The sequence below is a fragment of the Bubalus bubalis genome, chromosome 21, assembly GCF_019923935.1.
Source record: "Bubalus bubalis isolate 160015118507 breed Murrah chromosome 21, NDDB_SH_1, whole genome shotgun sequence".
In the NCBI taxonomy this organism is placed as follows: Eukaryota; Metazoa; Chordata; class Mammalia; order Artiodactyla; family Bovidae; genus Bubalus; species Bubalus bubalis.
The window spans coordinates 36809680-36830736 of NC_059177.1; the positions used below are offsets into that span (position 1 = coordinate 36809680).

General features: G+C 40.4%; 1 protein-coding gene across 3 annotated transcripts in view; it reads left to right on the forward strand.

The window, feature by feature from the left end:
* Nucleotides 1-21057, forward strand: part of ADAMTS9 (ADAM metallopeptidase with thrombospondin type 1 motif 9) — a 161484-nt gene that overhangs the window by 68779 nt on the left and 71648 nt on the right. For all 3 annotated transcript variants that reach the window (XM_044933473.2, XM_044933475.2, XM_044933474.2), the window contains exons 20-26: nucleotides 4235-4445; nucleotides 4928-5092; nucleotides 6910-7074; nucleotides 9925-10044; nucleotides 14431-14535; nucleotides 14674-14841; nucleotides 17146-17415. In XM_044933473.2, coding sequence (XP_044789408.2) covers nucleotides 4235-4445; nucleotides 4928-5092; nucleotides 6910-7074; nucleotides 9925-10044; nucleotides 14431-14535; nucleotides 14674-14841; nucleotides 17146-17415 — 1204 coding nt within the window. The remainder of the gene's footprint in view (nucleotides 1-4234; nucleotides 4446-4927; nucleotides 5093-6909; nucleotides 7075-9924; nucleotides 10045-14430; nucleotides 14536-14673; nucleotides 14842-17145; nucleotides 17416-21057) is intronic.

Consider the following 21057-nt stretch of genomic DNA (forward strand, 5'->3'; position numbering starts at 1 on the left):
CAGAAGAGGAGAACCTCATCCATCAAAGTACCTTTAATAGTCAGTATCCACCCAGAATGTTTATCACCAGTATAAGAAGTTTTATATACATGAAAGCTGCAGTGCACTAAGGTAGTCATGAAAAGAACTAGAGGAAGATTTATATACAGATAGCAACCTGCTCCAGTACTCTTGCCTAGTAAATCCCATGGACGGAGGAGCGTGGTAGGCTACAGTCCATGGGGTCGCAAAGAGTCGGACACGACTGAGCGACTTAACTTTTCACTTTCATGCAGACAGTTCAATATTTAAGAAAAGTATGAAATTTTAGGCCGCAAATGGTGAGTGAGTAGAGAATTATAAAGCTTTTCTATTTTCCTGCAATTGACCATGTCATGTTTGAATGTTCACCAGCCTGGGGTTTGCATTGTATAGTCTACATGTCAGTTAAATGCAGGTAAGATAAGCTGGTGCTTGTCCTCCTTTCAGAGAAGAAATTACCAGCAGGGAATAGTTTGGGAAATTGTTAAGGTCTCATCATTCATAAATAGCAAAATGAACACAGAAATATTTTTTAGGTTCTGTGTCACCATGCCAAGTCGTATCAAGTGGTATTGTCAGCTCCTGGGGCTGGAGTAAAGATTATTAAGTACCCTCAAGGCTCTGAGAGAAGAGAGGAGTGCTGTGATTAGCTAGTTATGTCTGGCAGTATTACGTTAGGCAGTATTAATTCGTTTTGAGTTATGTTCGTATAAACCGATTGCTTCAGTCAGTGGAGTTAAATTAGTTAAATTAGACTTAAAGTCAATTTTCAAAAAATAATTAGCTAATTGCTGAACTGCATTAATCACTAAAACAGGGAAAAAAGATTGAGTTGGTAAATAGATTGCTTGATTTAACCTCATTAAATTGGGAAAGATGATATAAGATTAGCCTTACTTCAAATTATCACTGAAAATAATAATAATTAACTAGTATTAATTAGTACTGTGAATATCATTCAGCAGTAGAGTCAACCATTTACTAAGAACCATATTTAAACATTATGTTTTGATTCCTTGCTTGGGAGGATCCCCTTGAGGGGAAAATGGCAACCCACTCCAGTATTCTTGCCTGGAAAATTCCATGGACAGAGGTGCCTTGTTGGCTGCAGTCCATGGGGTCACAAAGATTCAGACACAACTGAAGTGACTGAGCAAGCACGAATTATCCTAATATTTGTATATTAATTGTTATATAATCTTAATTAACATCCTACTTATTTATATATCATATAAAATTAATACATTAATTCCTCAAACAGCACAGTGGTGTAAGTAGTATTATTATCTCCACTTCAGAAATAAGGAAAACAGAGTCTGAGAGAGGTATATCAATGGTGATATTCTAAATTCCCCATTTGGAGAAAGGTACCTTTTTTCCTTTTTTAATACTAACTTAAAAAAACTAAAAACCTAAACTCTACTGATACCAAAGGAGACAAGTAGCTCAGGGAACAGGCTTGAATGATGATGGCACCTCTGGCTGATTAAAGAAGAGGAAGTAAAGGAATTTTAGCCTTGCTTTTTGGTACAAGTATCTATGGTAGAAGTGACACACCTTGAGGATAATAATTTAGAAATAAAAAGAAAAAATTGTAAGTTTACTGCTAGTTTTCACAGCCTTATAACTAGACAGGTACATGCTCACGTCTTAAGTAGAAGATCATGTTTGGTTTTTGGGTGCACTACAAGGCTTTTGGGATCTTAGTTCCTCAACCAGGACTAGAACCCAGGCCCTCAGCAGTGAGAGCAGAGTACTAACCAGTGGACCATCTGGGAATTCCCTCGAAGATCATGTTCATTTGTCAGCATTCAAATGCATATCTTGCTGGTGTTTACAGATTGTTAGAAGAATAAAGTTATTCACTGAAAAATATGCAAATGCAGAAACAAGTTCAAATAAGCATTACTGTCTTCTCTCTGTCAACCTGAAAATTGCTATTAATTTATACTAATTAATTTATACTAATTGTTGCCAAGTATCTGTGTGCAAAATGGAAAAATAGTAGAGAGGATTGCACTGGTTGCTTAAACTCTTAGTTTTCCCCAAAACATTTTTATGGAACACTAGTTCAGCAAGATGATCCAGAGCAAACCAGCATGTGAGAAGAATTACTGTCTTCTCTACTATGTGAAGATTTGTAGCTTGAATTAGCGATTTGAGGGCCCTGAGAAGTTCTGCAATTGAAGAACCTACTTATATCAGTAGTTTCTCAAATTATTTAATGCCACAATGCCCCACACACCCACAGAGAAATACAGTTTTTTTCTGTTCCCATTTATTAACAAACACTTTGCCTTTCTGCAATATAAATTGTCACATGACATGAATGAATGAATTCAAAACACTGAAGGTGAGATGACTTTCCAGGTGAGAATAAATTAAGTGAGTAATAGCATTTTGAGACCTTTCCTAAGACAGTACTGTGACCTTTCCACAGACTACATTCTCGGCCCGAATTCCGGGGATTGTGTGAATATCAGGGAAACTCTAGTACTCTGTTCCAAGCCCAAGCTGCTAGTGTGCTTTCTTGTGGGGAAGGGAGGAGGATTCCTGCCTCCCTTTTCCAGGATGGAAAATAACCTTTCCACAAGGAAGTGATGATGAAGGCAAAGAGAAGGTAACCAGGAATCAAAGGGCAGATGGAAGTTCCAGATGCCTCTGTTGAACTGGTCCATGTTTCTTGGCTCACTTCCTTAGGGAAGTGAGAGTTTGCCCAGATTAAACTTTGACAGGATGAGATAAAGCACTGTTGTACAATCCCCATATAACATTTTCCGGTTAGAACAAATCCTCCAAATACTATGCCACTCTCACAGAACATCTCAGTAGCCCACTTTATATGCCAAATGTAGAAGTGGGTCAACTCTGACCTACTTTTGAGCATTTGTGAGAAATTCCAAGATAAGTGTGTGTCCAGTGCTCCTCTTTTCTTCCTGAGTGTAGATGGGAGAACTCTTCGGTCTTTGGTATTTGACAAACCACCGAGTTTCTGAGCAGGAGAAAATTAATGATCAAGAGTGAAATCATCCTTTTGGGATTGCTAAATTTGATCAGCGTAACATGTCTCAAGCTCATTTATTTAGACTGTTCTATTCAAGTAATTTTTTTTTTTCTTTTTAAAGCACTAGCCCCATTGCTGGAGTGTTAAAAGAGCTACTTGATTTATCAGTACATACTGAGCACCTCCTGTGTGCCGAGAAAGGCTTATTATATGTGCTAGGGATACAAAGCTGACAAAAGTTTGTAGACTCAAATCTAATTTTAAAAGTGAATAATTGTGGTGCTGGAAGGGATAGATAGGTGGAGCACAGAGGATTTTTAGGTCCATGTGATACTATAATGGTGGATATGTTTCACTATACATATGTCCAACCCATGGAATATATAGCATCAAGAGTGAACTCTAAGGAAAACTGTCGATTTCAGTGATAATGATGTGTCAACAAAGGTCCATCAGAGTGACAAATGTACATTCTGGTGGGGGTGTGTTGATAATCAGGAGGCTGTGCATCTGTGGGAGCAGGGGTGTATAGGGGCAGGGGTGTGGGGAAATCTCTGTACCTTCCTCTCAGTTTTGTCATGGAACCTAAAACTGCTCTAAAAATATTAGTCTTTAAAAAAGAGGTAATTGAGTTATATATATGGTCCATACAATCTTTATTCACCAAGTAAAGTTTATGATACTTGAATTTCAGCAATAGTTCCAATTAAGTATTTAATTAATTGCAATCCATTCCTTTATTAATTCATAGAATGTCCATTGAGCATTTTCCAGCACGTGGCCACCTAGAAATTTCTGAGGGAATGTTTCCAACAGTTGTTCGTTCTCTGTTAAAAACCAGCCTACTTGACAAACAAAATGCTGGGTTGCATGAGTCTTTTAAATATAAAATTGTTTTGTTTTTTTGCTCTGTTGAATTCCATTTTTTTTTTCCTTTTTAGTTGCTTGAATTTCAGATTGACTGTATTGGGCGAGAATCTTCATAAAGATAGAACCTCTGACTGTCATTTTGTGACTTTCATGTATGTTGGCAGTGATGAAAAATACATGGAAATGTTGGTTTCAAACTGAATTTCGGTGACTGACTGTGGTTTTGGGTTCATGGTATTTAAGGAAGAAAACAGAATTCAGCTCTTCTACCAATTGAGTCTGGATAAGACATATATATTTAACAGTGATATTGCTTTCTCCCCCATGATTTGTGCACAGGTGGCACGTGGCCAGCAGGAGTGAATGTAGTGCCCAGTGTGGTTTAGGTTACCGCACATTAGACATCTACTGTGCCACGTACAGCAGGCTAGATGGGAAGACTGAGAAGGTTGATGACACCTTTTGCAGCAGTCACCCCAAACCAAGCAACCAGGAAAAGTGCTCAGGAGAATGTAATACTGGTGGCTGGCGCTATTCAGCTTGGACTGAAGTAAGTTGGTTCTCGTTCAGAGAGTCTTCTTGGATGTTAAATCTGATTAGTTGATGATGACTCCTTACAGAGCTGCATTGAGGAAACCTCATTAAGAGTACCATGATTGACTTATAATGCCTGCCCGCATTAAAAATGCAGAAAAGAGTAATACAATCGACCTGTGATGTCTGGTGTGGGCATAGCATATGGAAAATTGGAAGTGGTGGAACAACTTAGCCAAACAGTTTTTTCATATCCCACAGGCCATTTCTGATTTTGTTGTCCTATACCAGTTTGCTAATATTGGCTTTGTTATGAACCTGGTAAATAAATTGATACCATAAACATATACCCCTAAAAAGAACAAGTAGAACTGACCAGGCTTTGTTGGTTGGTTGTTTCCTTAGAATTGGAAAAGACAAGATAGCCTAGCCAGTATCTTGAGCATGCTTGATGAGAAACTTAGCAACACTTTGGCTTCGTTTTTTTTTCCCTTTCAGTGTTCTAAAAGCTGTGATGGTGGAACCCAGAGGAGAAGGGCTATTTGTGTCAACACCCGTAATGATGTACTGGATGACAGCAAATGCACTCATCAAGAGAAAGTCACCATTCAGAAGTGCAGTGAGTTCTCCTGTCCAGAGTGGAAATCAGGAGACTGGTCAGAGGTGAGATGGGAAGGCTGTTAATTCCCCAACAGGTCATCTCTGATGCTCAGTTCTGAGCCTCTCCAGGTCAGTCCAAAGTTAAACCAGCTGCACCGTTCTCCCACCTCCCATTGAAGAAACAACTCTTCTTCCACCCACCCTGTGATTGTCTTACTGGACATGACATGAGTGATCTCAGAGTTGCAGTGGGTTTAGCTGGATCACCCACTGTAATAGCTTCTGTTGGGGATTTTTGAAGTTCTAGTCCCTCACCTTCTCACCTCTTTCAGACCTGGCTAAGTTGCTGTAAAGGAAATCAGAGCTTTTTAATTATAAAGCTGCATTGGTTTAGATTTGAAGTTTAAAAAAAATGAGATTCCCTAATAGCTTATCTTTGAAATGAGAGAATTGAACCCTAGCAAGTGACCTATTTGATTACCCATCCAGTTGCTAGTAGAAAACTTGGGAAAAAAGAGAAAGGACCAGGCTGAGTATTCTAGGTTTATGCTTTGCTTATCTCTTATTTGAGGAAGCATATCAAATTGTTTAGCAGGGTGGTCCCGGGACAACAAGAGAAAGAAGATGAAGGCTCTTTCTCAATTTTATAAACAGTGCTAGTATTTCCCAGTGAGATTGTCTCTGAGCAGGTCCTCCCCACCCCCCGCCGCCCCAGCCCCACCCCCCAACGCACCTTCCTTCAGAGGAACACATGGCAGGGGAACAGAAATTGTCTTATTCACTGGGCCAAGCCAGGAATGTGGGGAGAGAGATATTTCTACAGCTTCTGTATCCATTCCCTTATCTCATTCAGGTAAGTGAAATATTAACTGTTTACTTTCAACATTAATTAAAATCTCAGTCTTAAAAGAATACTGTTAATGTCTCTAAATGGCAGAAAAGTAACAGTACATGTGATTAACAGTGTCTGTCTCCTGGACAGATTAACAGGAAAGCTAGTGCTTGTGTTTATGTTAAAAGCAGCCTTAGCTTCAATCTCGATCCCATATTTGGTTAAAATAAAAAAAAAAAAATGAAAGAAAGCATTAGATTTAAGTTCTACCTAGATAGCTAATACTAGATAAAGTATCATATCAAGTTATGTAACAAACCTTTCCAAAAATAGATAATGAAATAGAGGTGGGAAATATCAAATTATATATTCAGTATGATCCCAATGTTCTATAGCTAAAAGAGGAAGAAAAGAGCAATATTTTAATAACGGTATCCCTAGGTAGATAGTGAGACTTGGGGCTTGTTATAATTTTCTCTTTTATGTTTTTCTGTATTTTTCAAGTTTTCTACAATGAATGTAGGAACAATGATTGTTATATTTAAGACTCCTTAAATGAACAGGAGCTAAGCACTTCACTTGCGTTTTTCTCATTCAGTTTTCACAATTGCCGGCCATTAGCACTACTGTATTCCCATTGTACAGCCAAGAAAACTGAAGTACTGGGAGATCACTTAACTTAGTATCCATAGTCAGTTGTATTAGGTTAAAATCCAAGTTAATCTGACTCGTAAATTCCCTACCGTTAGCTCATATGCTACCAAGCCATGGATGCTATTTTTTAGAATTTCAGAGCCTGATGCTGTGTGACGTTTATGCTGTGCTTGAAACTGGCCCAGAGCCTGGATAAATACCGAGTGAATGAACGAATGAGTGACAGAGCCAAAAGCATAAGGCCTGATATGTTTACAGATTGCGACGAGAGAGAGAGAGAGGAATTGCTCTGGGAAAAGAGCACACCTGGTTTTGCTAATCGATGACTAATCCGCAAGAACATCAGAGTGCATTGTTCAGAAATGACCCTGACTAGCTGTGCCTTTTCTTACAGTGCTTGGTCACCTGCGGAAAAGGGCATAAGCACCGCCAGGTCTGGTGTCAGTTTGGCGAAGATCGATTAAACGATAGAGTCTGTGACCCTGAGACCAAACCGACCTCCATGCAGACCTGTCAGCAGCCAGAATGTGCGTCCTGGCAGGCGGGTCCCTGGGGACAGGTATTTTGAATGATAAAGTTCTTAAGTACATTCTTTCCTTCTTATCTGGAGCAGGCCTGCAGAGGGGCATTCCAGTGGCAGGGATTTCACCACTGTAGCATGAGGCATGCGCAGTCCCTCTGTGGCGCCAAGCGCTGGAAACCCGTAACCGTTCTGCTACACTTCTGAGGGTTGTTGCTCCCCTCCGGGAGCTAATCATTCCCTTTCCAGACCCACGTGTGGGTGTTCACCCTTGGGTTAAAACTGTAGCTTGAGCACACACACATTGGAACGAATTCACAACAGATCTCCTCTTGCCTGGCTGATGCTATCTACTAGCATGCGGCTGTGGGTCTGTAACAGAATGAGATCCAGCGCCAGTGTCTTTGGCAGGAGGGTCTGGGCTGGGATTTGAAAGGGATGTTTTAGCTCCCAGTGTCATGGTTCCTAAGCTCACCTCTTAAAAATAAGTCAGGCTTTTCAAACAAAATTAATTAGATCAAAGTTTGCAGGCTTCCTCTCTCTTTGAAAGAATCTCTTCCAAGTCCCTATTGTTGGTTTCACAGTCACTTGAACTATTCTGAAAGGAAAGAGTGAGAATCTCCCTTGGGCTTGCATTTAAGAAGTCACGACTCTTAGAATTAAGTCTTTCCTAATATAGAAGCAAAAGCGTTCTGGGTACTATTTAAGTAGCACTCCAAGTTCCCTAGAGAAGCAAAGCAGCTGTTTGCTGTCACTTACGTAATCTCTCTAAGACTGCCTCTCCCTCCACCCAGTCCAACCACAGCCACAGCCTCTTCAGCCCCCTGGCTTATGTCTTCATTTCCAACATGCGTGAAGTGAATGAGAGTAGCTTTATTACTGCACCCTTACAGTTTCTACCTTTCGCACTGGGGCTCTTCCGAATATGCCCTGTTAACACAGCATCCCTGGTGGTCAGAATGGTTGATCATGTTTCATCACACTCAGTAAATAGGTGGAGTCTGCCTACACTCCATACCTTGCCTCCTTTTTGTCTATATCTGCATATTTCTTGTGGAGAGTGCATCTCAGGGTCACTGTTAAGATTTGAAGATAACATCTTTAGAACTAACTGACCTTTTTTTTTTCCCATGTCTATGGCATGTCAGTCTTAGCCAGAGATTTGTCCTTCCTTTGACTAAACATACAGTTCACGGCAACCATCTGTTCTTTGTTGTTGTATTTTTTCCCTTAATATTATTGAAGGATAGTTCATGTTTATAAGAGAAGTTTTGTAAAAAGCAATTTAGCAAAAAGGAGATAGCCATACTCCTAACTCTGTATTTCAGAGTTAATACATTTATGATTTTCTTATGTTTTAAAAACTAGTATTAGAATTGTACTTATTTTGTTAATTGAAGTAAAACTCATGAAACAAAATTGACCATTTTGAAGTGAACAAATCAGTGACATGTAGTACATTCAGAATGTTGTGCAACCTCCACCTCTATCTAGTTCTAAAACATTATATCACGCTAAAATACTCACCAAGCTGTTATTCCCCATTTCTCCTTCAACCCTGTAGCCAGCATTCTGCTTTCTAGCTCCACGAGTTTACTTATACTAAGTATTTCATACACATGAAATTATACAATACATGATCATTTGTGTCTCCAGCTTCTTTCACATAGCATAATGTTTTTGAAGTTCATCATGCTGTAACACACATCTGTACCTCATCCCTTTTTATGTCTGCATAATATTCCATGTGTGCATAAAAGCGTAATTTATCCGTTTATCCCTTTAAGGATATTTGGGTTGTTTGCACTTTTTGGCCATTGTGAAAAGTGTTTAATTCTTCTATAAATGTTTGGTAGAATTTACCAGTGAAGCCCTCTGGTCTTAAGACTTTTTTTTATTATGAGATCTTTGATGGCTAAGTCAATATTTTTACTTCTTTTTTGTTTCTTCTTAAGTCAGATTTTGTGATTTGTGTGTTTCTGGATAGTTTGTATGAGTTTGGAAATTCATGTGTTTTATCTCGATTGGCTAATATGTTGGCATAGAATTGTCCACACTACTTTCACTATCCCATTTATTGCTATAGAGTCAGGAGCAGCGCTTTCACTTTTGTTTCTGATTTTAATTGTTTGCATCTCCTCTGTTTTACTTTTAATCAGTCTAAGTAAAGGTTTATAAATTTTATTATCTTTTTAAAGAACCCTCTTCTTTAAGAAAACCTGATTCTGCCACTTTTTGTCAGTTTGATAGCTTTTTCAGAGAGTGGGAATGGATCAGTTCTTTACTATCTGCCCTTTCCATGACATCACTCCCTCTACTTACTGTTTTTTAACCACTTTTAAATATAACAGTTAGCCTTAGTTGACATATTTCCTTTATGATCTGTTTGCTATGGTGCATTGAATTGACTTTGGTTCTTCCCTATTTAGGTGGTTTCTAATATTTTGTCATTTATAAATAATATTGTGATGACCGTTCTTGTATAGAAATATTGATGCAAACTACATTTCTTTAGGGAAAATTTTCAGAAGTCAAATAAGAACTTTACAAAGTACCTATTTTAGCCACAGCATTCTGCTAGGTATAGTGTGAAAGATGTAAAAATGATTGACATGTACTCCCCTCCTTCCAGGGGTTTGCAATCAAGGAATTAAACTACAAACATTGTTCCTATGGGAGGTAGAAATAATTCCATGTGATATCTTGGTAATTGATCAGTCTAATTTGTACCAAGTAGAATTACCCGCTCTTAACTAATTTCTTGGGGTGCCAGTCCTCTGGCCCACTATGATGGAAATATTTTTTCTCTTGTGAATGTTATGGGTGAAGTTAGGGAAAGAGAACATTTGCTGGATTGTGTATACTTTCTGTTTCATTTCTTCCCCTCAGTGCAGTGTCACTTGTGGACAGGGATACCAGCTACGAGCAGTGAAATGCATCATCGGGACTTACATGTCAGTGGTGGATGACAATGACTGCAATGCCGCGACGAGACCAACTGACACCCAGGTAAGCTGCCTCTGTCAAACTGACCTTGGCTACTAAGATGCCAAAACTCCCCAGGAGCTCAGTCAAAACAAAAGTCCTTTTATAGGTAAGTATGTAGGTAGAGGAAACAGTAGACTAACTAAATTGTTCTGGATTTATTTATGTGTTATATTCTGGATCTAATTTTTTGATGTAGTACTTTTGTCTTCTATATTTCTTTGAATTGTATGTAGATTTTGATTCTGATTCTAAATTATATGTAGATTCTTAATTCTGATTCTTCCTAGGTGGTGAAGATTGACTCTTTGTGCTGGTTTTCTTGAACTCAGATTTTTTTTTTTTTTTTTTAATAATTCCAGTGTCAGTCAGTTCAGTCAGTTAAGTCACTCAGTCGTGTCCGACTCTTTGCAACCCCATGAATTGCAGCACGCCAGGCCTCCCTGTCCATCACCAACTCCCGGATTTCACCCAAACTCATGTTCATTGAGTCGGTGATGCCATCCAGCCACCTCATCCTCTGTCGTCTGCTTCTCCTCCTGCCCTCAATCCCTCCCAGCATCAGAGTCTTTACCAGTGAGTCAACTCTTTGCATGAGGTGGCCAAAGTATTGGCGTTTCAGCCTCAGCATCAGTCCTTCCAATGAACACTCAGGACTGGTCTCCTTTAGGATGGACTGCTAGGATCTCCTTGCAGTCCAAGGGACTCGCAGGAGTCTTCTCCAACACCACAGTTCAAAAGCATCAATTCTTGGGCGCTCAGCTTTCTTCACAATCCAACTCTCACATCCATACATGACCACTGGAAAAACCATAGCCTTGACTAGACGGACCTTTATTGGCAAAGGAATGTCTCTGCTTTTGAATATGCTATCTAGGTTGGTCATAACTTTCCTTCCAAGGAGTAAGCGTCTTTTAATTTCATGGCTGCAGTCACCATCTGCAGTGATTTTGGAGGGTTCCAAAAATCCAATGTAGGGTTCAGCAAATGGTATCATATGTTCAGGCTGCAAGTGTTGGAGCTGTCTTGTTGCAGCTCACAAGTGATGGTTGGTAAATTTTCAGAAATTTTGCAAGCTGGTTGTTATATACTGCCATTGTTGAAAATTGAAAATAAAAACCTATAATTAAATGGATAATATTAAAAATAGGTTGAAAAATATTCAGAGCTTATCACTTTCTAATTATCTTCCTATATTTTAATACTTTATTTCTTACTACTATGATTTACATTACATTTGTATGTATTTGCATGGTGAAAATACTATATAATGGTGAACCATTGCACATCCTTTCCCAGTCTGTGTTCACTGATATTAATTTGTTAGGTTGACATTGGCCATAGTGAGAGTACTTATACCACAGAAATCAGCAAATGCTGTGAGTCGGAGTTTAATTGATTTTCATGTTGATTATTTCGGCTTAAAAGATGATAGAGCAAGTGTTCATAATGCAGACTCAACTTTAAACAGTCTTATGTCTGCAGCTATTATGTTGTGAAGAACACATACAAAAAAAATTAAAGATATATCTTTCTGTTATTTGAAAATTATTGCCTGACTCAGCAAAGAAATTGTTCATGTCATTGGTGAATGAGTGAAGTTCTGGCATACATCTTCATTGTTTCTCCTTCACAGTACTCAATTGTAAGCAAAATATCAGCTAACATTCATGTCAGAACTACTCTGGTCTAGCAATGACAGCCATAGTTTGGCACTAGATTCAAGAGTTCAGCAAAAATCAACAAAAATAATCTGTAAGAATTAATTGGCTCTATGGAATTTGATGAAAGTGAAAGTGGAGAGTGAAAAAGTTGGCTTAAAGCTCAACATTCAGAAAACCAAGATCATGGCATCCGGTCCCACCACTTCATGGGAAATAGATGGGGAACAGTGGAAACAGTGTCAGACTTTAATTTTTTGGGCTCCCAAATCACTGCAGATGGAGACTGCAGCCATGAAATTAAAAGACGCTTACTCCTTGGAAGGAAAGTTATGACTAACCTAGATAGCATATTCAAAAGCAGAGACATTCCTTTGCCAACAAAGGTCCGTCTAGTCAAGGCTATGGTTTTTCCTGTGGTCATGTGTGGATGTGAAAGTTGGACTGTGAAGAAGGCTGAGCGCCGAAGAATTGATGCTTTTGAACTGTGGTGTTGGAGAAGACTCCTGCGAGTCCCTTGGACTGCAAGGAGATCCAACCAGTCCATTCTGAAGGAGATCAGCCCTGGGATTTCTTTGGAAGGAATGATGCTAAAGCTGAAACTCCAGTACTTTGGCCACCTCATGCGAAGAGTTGACTCATTGGAAAAGACTCTGATGCTGTGAGGGATTAGGGGCAAGAGAAGAAGGGGACGACAGAGGATGAGATGGCTGGATGGCATCACTGACTCGATGGGCGTGAATCTCAGTGAACTCCGGGAGTTGGTGATGGACAGGGAGGCCTGGCGTGCTGCGATTCATGGGGTTGCAAAGAGTCGGACACGACTGAGCGACTGATCTGATCTGATCTGATGGAATTTAAAATGTAAAATTTTATATCTTATTACTGTTTGTAAACTTTATGCTACACATTATTTATATCAGAAAAAAACTTATAATAAGCATATATATACAAATATATATACACACATACCTGTATCTATAAACACACCTTGTTTCTCAAGAGATCTAGCTGATAATCATTCACCAGTATACTGTTCAATGTGGACCTTGATTCTGGCATCATTTATATAAAGAGAGTATGTCATGAAAAATGGGTTTTCACATCAGCTTTGCTAATTGCAGAAGATAGGATTTGAATCCACACTATGCCCAGAACTCACGCTCTGAGGCCCCATCTGGCAGGTGTACTGCCTCGCTCTGAGACCCTCACTCTGCTACTTTGCAGCTTGGGTCGTTGATGGATGAAGAGTCTCAAAAGGAAACGAGTATGGCAGTGTAGTTCATGTCGTCATCACTGATCAGTTAACCAAACACCACATGTGACTTGTGTCATTCTTAGTTTCATTTATTGAAATGCTCCAATTCAGTGCATGTTAACTGGGAAGTATTAGCTGTGACATCTGAACAATCAAGAAATGAGGTCTTAGCAACTTCCTTAGAAATTCACAAAATATATTTCTAAGTTATTCAGTAATATTCATGGATTGACTATAGGGAAGCTTCTGCATTTGTAGCATGTGAATAAATTCTTCACTGTGCCAAGTTCCCTGTACCTTTCTTTGGACCCAGGCAGAGGAATCGGCAAGGTCTGGAGCCAGATAACAGAATTTCCTGTTAGGTCTGTAAGCTTCCTAAAGTCACTTAAGCCCCAAGCCTCTAGCACTTTGCACTGTGCCCAGGGCTTCCTGGGAATTTAATGGGTATGCATTTAATCAAAGAACATTTGATAACCACTGATGCTTGGAATGATAGTGATCAGGTGTGGACTTTCATTTTCCCATTTGTAAATCTGGGAATATTATCTATGCATGAATAACCTCAATCCATTATAGGAATTTCCTCTGATTGAGGGGTGTGATACAAATTCTAGGCTTTGGGATGTTGAACACACCTGTTATAGCTAGATTTGACCTTCTTCAGGGCTTCAGGAGGTATCTTCAGGTACACTTGAAGCACATTCATGGCTAGCAAAATCTGACTAGGAAACAAAATGTAGGAACAGAATTTGGCATTCAGAATTTGTTTTTAAGTAACAATAATTTTAAAAGGGCATATTGCTTTTTCTAAATTATGTGCCATTTTATAATATTTCTCTTCACACAAATAGGTAAATAAATACGGTTTTGAAAATCATGAAGTTGGGAGTTCCCTGGTCGTCCAGTGGTTAAGACTTACTGCTTCCACTGCAGGGGGCACAAGTTCAATCTCTGGTTGGGAAACTAAAATTGCAAGTGGCATAAGGCATGGCCAAAAAAAAAAAAAAAGAAAGAAAATTATAAAGTAAACTCCTGCTCCGTATTAAGGCACCCACAAAGGGACTTAGATTATATCCCATTTTACAGTTGAATTTGTAGTTGGAACTGAGAGATGTCATGTGAAAATAAAAATGTTAGTCACTCAGTCTTGCCTGACTCTTTGCAACTCCATGGACTGTAACCCACCAAGTTTCTCTGTCCATGGAATTCTCCAGGCAAGAATACCCACTCCAGGCAAGAATACCAATGGAATGGGTTGCCATTCCCTTCTCCAGGGGATCTTCCCGACCTGGAGTTGAATCCAGTTTTCCCACATTGCAGGTGGATTCTTTACTGTCTGAGCCACTAGGGAAGCCCAAGATATCCTGTGACTTGTCATGTGACTTGCCCCAAATCGCAGTGAAGCCTGAGATCTTAGAATTATCAGTCCTTATATTCATATGTGCCATGGCTGAAAGGTAACTTTGGCTCTTTCTTCCCATCCTCTTCTAGGACTGTGAATTGCCATCTTGTCAGCCTCCCCCAGCTGCCCCGGAAGCAAGGAGAAGCACACACAGTGCGCCAAGGACCCAGTGGCGATTTGGGTCCTGGACTCCAGTAAGAAGTACAATGGAAGAAGTAGAGAGGGTGGAAGGAGAGGCAGATGTTCTCTGACATGACTTTAGGAAGTAGGTTGCTATCCAGTGAATGACCATTTCAAATAACCTTTCTGCATTATTTCACCCCAACACCTAGTGCTCAGCCACTTGTGGAAAAGGTACCCGGATGAGATATGTCAGCTGTCGGGATGAGGACGGCTCTGTGGCTGATGACAGTGCCTGTGCGACCCTGCCTAGACCAGTGGCAAAGGAGGAATGTTCTGTGACTCCCTGCGGGCAATGGAAGGCTCTGGACTGGAACCCTGTAAGCAAGTGAATTCTGTGGAATTGGGAGAGGACTGGGGGAGCCATAAGAAGGATGACTAGTCATGGGTCAAGAAGGTCAATCAGTACTATTTTAGAATTGGACTTTGGTTTGTGAATTATTTTTCTCCATGTATGTGCAGCTGGTATGAATCGTAACCAGATGTGCAAGAAGTGCACATTTCTTCAAAATGTGTAAATTAACTTACAGTCTACTTAAGCCCACATCCTGTTGGGCTGATTGAAAAATGCAGTTTTAATTGAGCCAAGCCACATTAGAATGTAATAGGCTTGTGTAGTGCCAGAAGTGGCAGGGAGAATTAGGGGAGGAAAGGGGAGCCTCAGCTTGAATCTGGGTGCCTCCCGCATCCTATGGTTCCCTGAAGTCCTGTGCCTCTGCTTCCCTGCCAAGAGTAAGAAGTGGGAATCCTCAGCTAACACTATGGATTCTCCTGTGCACACTGGGAATCACCTGTGGACTTTTATAAAAATAGAAAAAGCCTTTGTCTTCAGGTAGCTGCTGCTTTCTGCCTTGCAAAAAGCTTCTGAGTCCAGGAAATCCAAAGCTCAGGATAGGTGAAGAGAATGGAGGTGAATATCTCAATAAACACCATTAATACATATGTGAAATCTGAAAGAAAATCCAAATCTGTGAAAATCCAAATCTTTGGGTCCAGAGAAAGCTGTGTAAACATCCAGACCTTGATGTTAACTGGCTGCATGACCTTGAGCAGTCTGGTGTAAATCCTTGAACTTCAGTTTCTTCTGCTCTTAAAAGAGGCAAAAAAGAATAGCTTATAATATAGATTATAAGGATTGTTTGAGAGTCTGTCTATTAAATGCTTAGAATGAAGAAGGTGCTCAGTTGTAGATAACCTCACTCTTCATGCCCTGAGCTTCCAAATATACACACACAGATGTCTATCACATCCATCAGTCTACTCACCAGGTATTTGTCAAACTTACTAAGAAAGGGCTGCTGCTGCTGCTAAGTCGCTTCAGTCGTGTCCGATTCTGTGCGACCCCATAGATGGCAGCCCACCAGGCTCTGCCATCCCTGGGATTCTCCAGGCAAGAACACTGAAGTGGGTTGCCATTTTCTTCTCCAGTGCATGAAAGTGAAAAGTGAAAGTGAAGTCGCTCAGTCATGTCCGACTCTTAGCGACCCCATGGACTGCAGCCCACCAGGCTCCTCCATCCATGGGATTTTCCAGGCAAGAGTACTGGAGTGGGTTGCTATTGCCTTCTCCAAGAAAGGGCAGTGACTGACAAATAAGAAAGTCCTTGCCTTTATGAAGATCATGACAGTGGCAATTCCAGTCAATGAGCAAATAATGATATAAATATATGATACAGCACCAGATACTGATAAGTACTAGAAAAAAGGTCAAGCACAGTGATGGCGGAGAGAAGGAGATGATGTGCTTTTAGACAAGGTAGTCAGAAAAGTCCCCACATTGCACTGGCCAGCACTTACATGAAGTGAAGCAGTGAGCCACATGGATATCTTGTGTTGTGCAACGGAAAGTAGAGTAGCTGCAAAGACCCTGAGATTGGGATGTTCTTGGCCTAGTCAAAAAACATCCATAAGGTCAGTGGGGCTGAAGTGCAGTGTATAGGGAATAAAAAGAGATGTGTCAGAAAGGTAGCCAGTGACCACATCATGAAGGGCCTACCAGGTCCAGGAAAGGACTCTGGACATGACTCACAGTGAATTGGGCAGTCACTAGATGAATGACATGATCTGAGTTTTGTTCGCAAGGGTCATGGTTTATGATATGGTTAACATATCTGTGGATAACAGACTTGGATTGTGGGTGAAGGCATCAAGATTACAAATAGGTCCCCAGCTGAAAGGCCACTGCAGTAGTCCTGGCAGGGGAAGGTGGTGGCCTGGACCAGGGAGGCAATGGCAGAGATGATGGGAAGTGGCTGATTGGGGGTGTATTTTGAATATACACAACAGGCATTCTCCATGAAATGGCCTTGTGGTGGGAATAAAAGGGGAGAGAATGGAATGTGAAAAGTGAAAGTGTTAGTCACTCACTCATGTCTGACTCTTTGTAACCCCATGGACTGCAGCCCTCTAGGCTCCTCTCTTCATGGGATTCTCCAGGCAAGAATACTGGAGTGGGTAGCCATTCCCTTCCCCAGGTGACCTTCCCAACCCAGGGATGAAAATCGGGTCTCCCACAGTGCAGGCAGATTCTTTACCATCTGAGCCACTAGGATATATGCCAGGTTTTTTGGCCTGAGCAACTGGCTGAATATCCTTTCTCTTTCCCTTTCTGAATATCCAATGTAGTGCTCCGTGACATGTGGGCAAGGTAGGACGACCCGGCAAGTGGTCTGTGTCAACTACAGTGACCACGTGATCGATCAAAGTGAGTGCGACCCAGATTATATCCCAGAAACTGACCAGGACTGTTCCATGTCACCATGCCCTCAGTGGACCCCAGACACAGACCTTTCTCAGAACCCTTTCCTGAATGAGGACTATCACCCCAGGAGCATCAGCCCTAGCCGCACCCACGTGCTCGGAGGAAATCAGTGGAGGACAGGCCCCTGGGGAGCGGTGAGTATTCCCTCAAGTCTTTCTCGAATTTGCCTTCTTCTCTTTCACTTGATATAATGCTCAGAGAGAAGCAGACTAGAAACACCTCTGGAACATCTTTATCTCAGGAGGGATTGATGTGCACTTTTCATTTGTTGGGGTTAATTGTAGTCCCGGAAGGGGTGTCACTTGAGACTCTAAGCTACCTTAACCTCTAACCAGGTGGAGCAGGGGGTGTCACTGCTGGGTGACTTGATCAGGCAGCTTCCTAGAAGGTACTGTGAAGGCCATGATGATTGATCCTGGAGCTGGCAGACGGCTCCTCCTTACCTGAAGGAAAATTCAAAGGGCAGAAGAACTTTTCTGAAAGGAAATTTTTAATGAAAGTCATTTTCCTTCTTGCTATTTTCCAGATGAGTGCAGTCTTAAAGTGGCACATTTGCTATGCCATTTGTAGTAGCGGATTAGGAGAGAAACACTCAGCCGGGTAAAATCTGTGCTTAGAGGAAAAATACCATTAACTCAATGGTTAACTGCAAAGGCTTTGAGAGAAGTTGCCTCTGTTTGATCCAAGGACTTGCACTTTCCAATTTTAGGGTCTTCAGCTGGTCCCCTTTCCAATGTGAGCCTGTTTCATCATCGCTAAAACAAAGTTAATGATAGTGGTGACTTTGTTGGGTTGTTGTAAGAATTAAATCAAGCAATGCAAATACTGTTTCACACTCTCCCAGCCATAGAGTGAAAATTAAATGTTGATGATTATTGTTATCATTATCTTTATCCTTCAAACTAGAAAGAACTTGACAAATAGTATTTAACATTCAAAGGAAAAATATGCTCTCAAAAGTTCTAGAAATTTTTACTGAATAGTTTTCCAAAAAATAATTATATTCTGGAATACTGGACATGTCTAAAGGAGCTACAGGAAGGGTAGGGCAGCAGGAGATCCTGGGGGAGGTTTGGGGAGTTTGGTGTTTATTAATCTCTCATGAAGTCTTCTTTTTAATTGTTTATTATTTGTTTCCTTCTAGTACTGCTAACCGTGTTTAATTATTTCTGGACTAAAAAGCTTTAGAAGGAACTGGTCAGTTTTCCACCATGGTTATGTTTCAATGAATTAGGCTTACTTTCCTGTGATGTTGATGGCCCTTATGGGTTTTATACACTGGACCTCTTGATTGTAAGCAGAACATCTGCCCAGGACCTTCACCACCTCATTCTCCTCCCTTACTTTCCACTTTGAAGCTTCTTTTGCCTGGGTTAGAAGAAATTTGGGTTCTATGAAATTAAAGAGTGATCAAGCGAGGTCATCACTGAGTGTCCCATGATTTTTCTAGTTGAAAAAATTCACAGCTCAAACATGTGTATTCTAATGATAAAATTAGAACTTAAAAAAAATTGAAAGCTATTCTGATTTAGGACTACATTTGTGGATAATGCATTCCTTTAAGATTGAATGATTCTGCCCTTGGGCAGAGTTCCCAATTAAGGAGGATTAAGTAACCTTTTTGCAGCAATGGGCAATACCATTCTTCTCCTCATTGTGCCTGTTTTTTGTTTGGGGATTTTTTTTTTTTTTTTTCTAAGTTAAGTGAGGCTGAAGGTGGATGATGAGATTTTTCAGCTCTTGCTTGATGTGCCTGACTTACTCCCAGGAGTGTGTGGCATGCTTATACCTCTCTTCGTGGTTTGGGATGCTTGATTCTTCCTGCCTGCAACAGCAGGAAAGGCAGCAGAGAATTATGAACACTAGAGAACGGGAATCTAGCATTTTCAGTAGATTCTGGAATCAGAACTTCATTTTCCAGATGTGTTTGTGTAAACTCAAACCTTCTATGAGATTTTCAGTGTTAGCGACTAGGGGTCTCTGGTTGCAAGCAAAAGAAAAGGAACTGGTTCTTTCAAGGGAAAGCAAAACTGTTCATTTAGCCCCAGTAGAGACTGAGCCCAGAGCATCTTCAGGGATCTCATTGAGGGTTGGTAAATTTTTTCTGCAAAGGGCCAGATAATATTTTCAGCCGTGTGGACCATACAGTCTCTGTTGCAACTAACAGACTCTGCTGTCTTAGCACAAAAGCAGGCATAGACAAAATGTAAACAAGTGGACATGGCTGTGTTCCCACAAAGCTTTAGTTATAAATGCAGCTGGCAGGCTGGATTTGGCCCCGAGGCTGTGGTTTGCCAGTCTAGATGGAACAATATCTGTAAGATCATTTCTTTAAGAAGTGTCTATCTTAATGAACCCTTTTCACTCTGAACCACCCTTGGGTTGCTCTGCTCAGGATTCAAATTCCCAGGAAAGTCTGATTGGCTCAGCCAGTTCTACTTACTCCTTGATCAGGAAAGTGTAGAACTTCTTAAAAAATAGTCCCACTGGGACTTCCCTGGTAGTCCAGTGATTGAGACTCCGCACTTCCACTGCAGGGGCACAGGTTCGATCCCTGGTCAGGGAACTAAGATCCTGCATATGGCATGGCATGGCCCCCCAAAAATACAGTCCCACTAAGGTGAGGTCCATTGATGGATTTCTTAAAGGAAAATCCAGCCTGCCAGATATCAATGGGAAATATACGAGGCAGGTTAAAAAAAAACAAACAGATGTCCATCATCTCTTGCTTCCCTAATGGCCATTCTCTCTTGTTTTGTAGAGTGTCGATGATAGATACAGGGTTTGTTCAAAGGAATGTTTACCTAGGAAAATATGTTGTCTGAAGAGGATAGGAAAATTGTTAACAAAAGTAGTCCAGAGTGAAATTCTGCAACATGGGAATGGAATGAAGAATCCCTATTAATTAAAAAAAAAAAAAAAAAATGTGGCAAAATTGGACCTGGAGAAAGATCATGTACAATATTTCACCTTGATATGGGAGTATAAAGACCCTGGCTGACCCTGGGTCTAGAATGGTGCAGTGCGAGTTCTAGACTGTGCTGGGCAATTGCTTGGCCCCCAGCTGAGCTCTGTCTCTGGTCAGATTCTCTGTAGGAAGCATTGGACTGGTCACTGGGCAGCCAATGCATTAAGCTGACCCTGGATCTGTTGTCCTTCCTTGCTCCACTCAGCCATATTGAAGGGAGGATAGCCTGTGGTTTATGAAACTATTCCTTCCAGAAACTCTAATCATGTGACCAGCACTGTGGAACCTACTAGGGATACAAGTATGATATTGAAGTTCTGAGGAGACTTATCATTTTATTGGGGACAATAACACAGGTGAGATAATAAACAAATGAATCAAGATTTTATTATCAAAGGAAAAATCCAAGGGCCAAAATATATATTCCAAATCTCTTTATACTATTGAAGGTCCTTCCTAAGATTTCAAATTCTTGGCCCCAAACAAAGCCAACTAAAATAATAGTTCTCTGTGTTTCTTGTGTACTAAGCTGTTTAAAAGTAGAAAACAAGTATTTTTAAGTTTAGAGTAAGTATAACAGAACCCTCAGAGAATAGAGGTGGGATTTTGTTAAATCAAAAATCTCCTAAATAATTGCTCAGACAGAATTAATAAATCTATTATCCTGCTCTGCATTTAAAAAATTAAGCTCAGTATATTTGAAAATCATTCATAATTTTACCAACATTGGCAGGGAAATTGAACTAAAGTCCAGTACAATAAGTAAAAAACTTCTTCACATCTTTATATAGAAGGTGACCAGCAACGA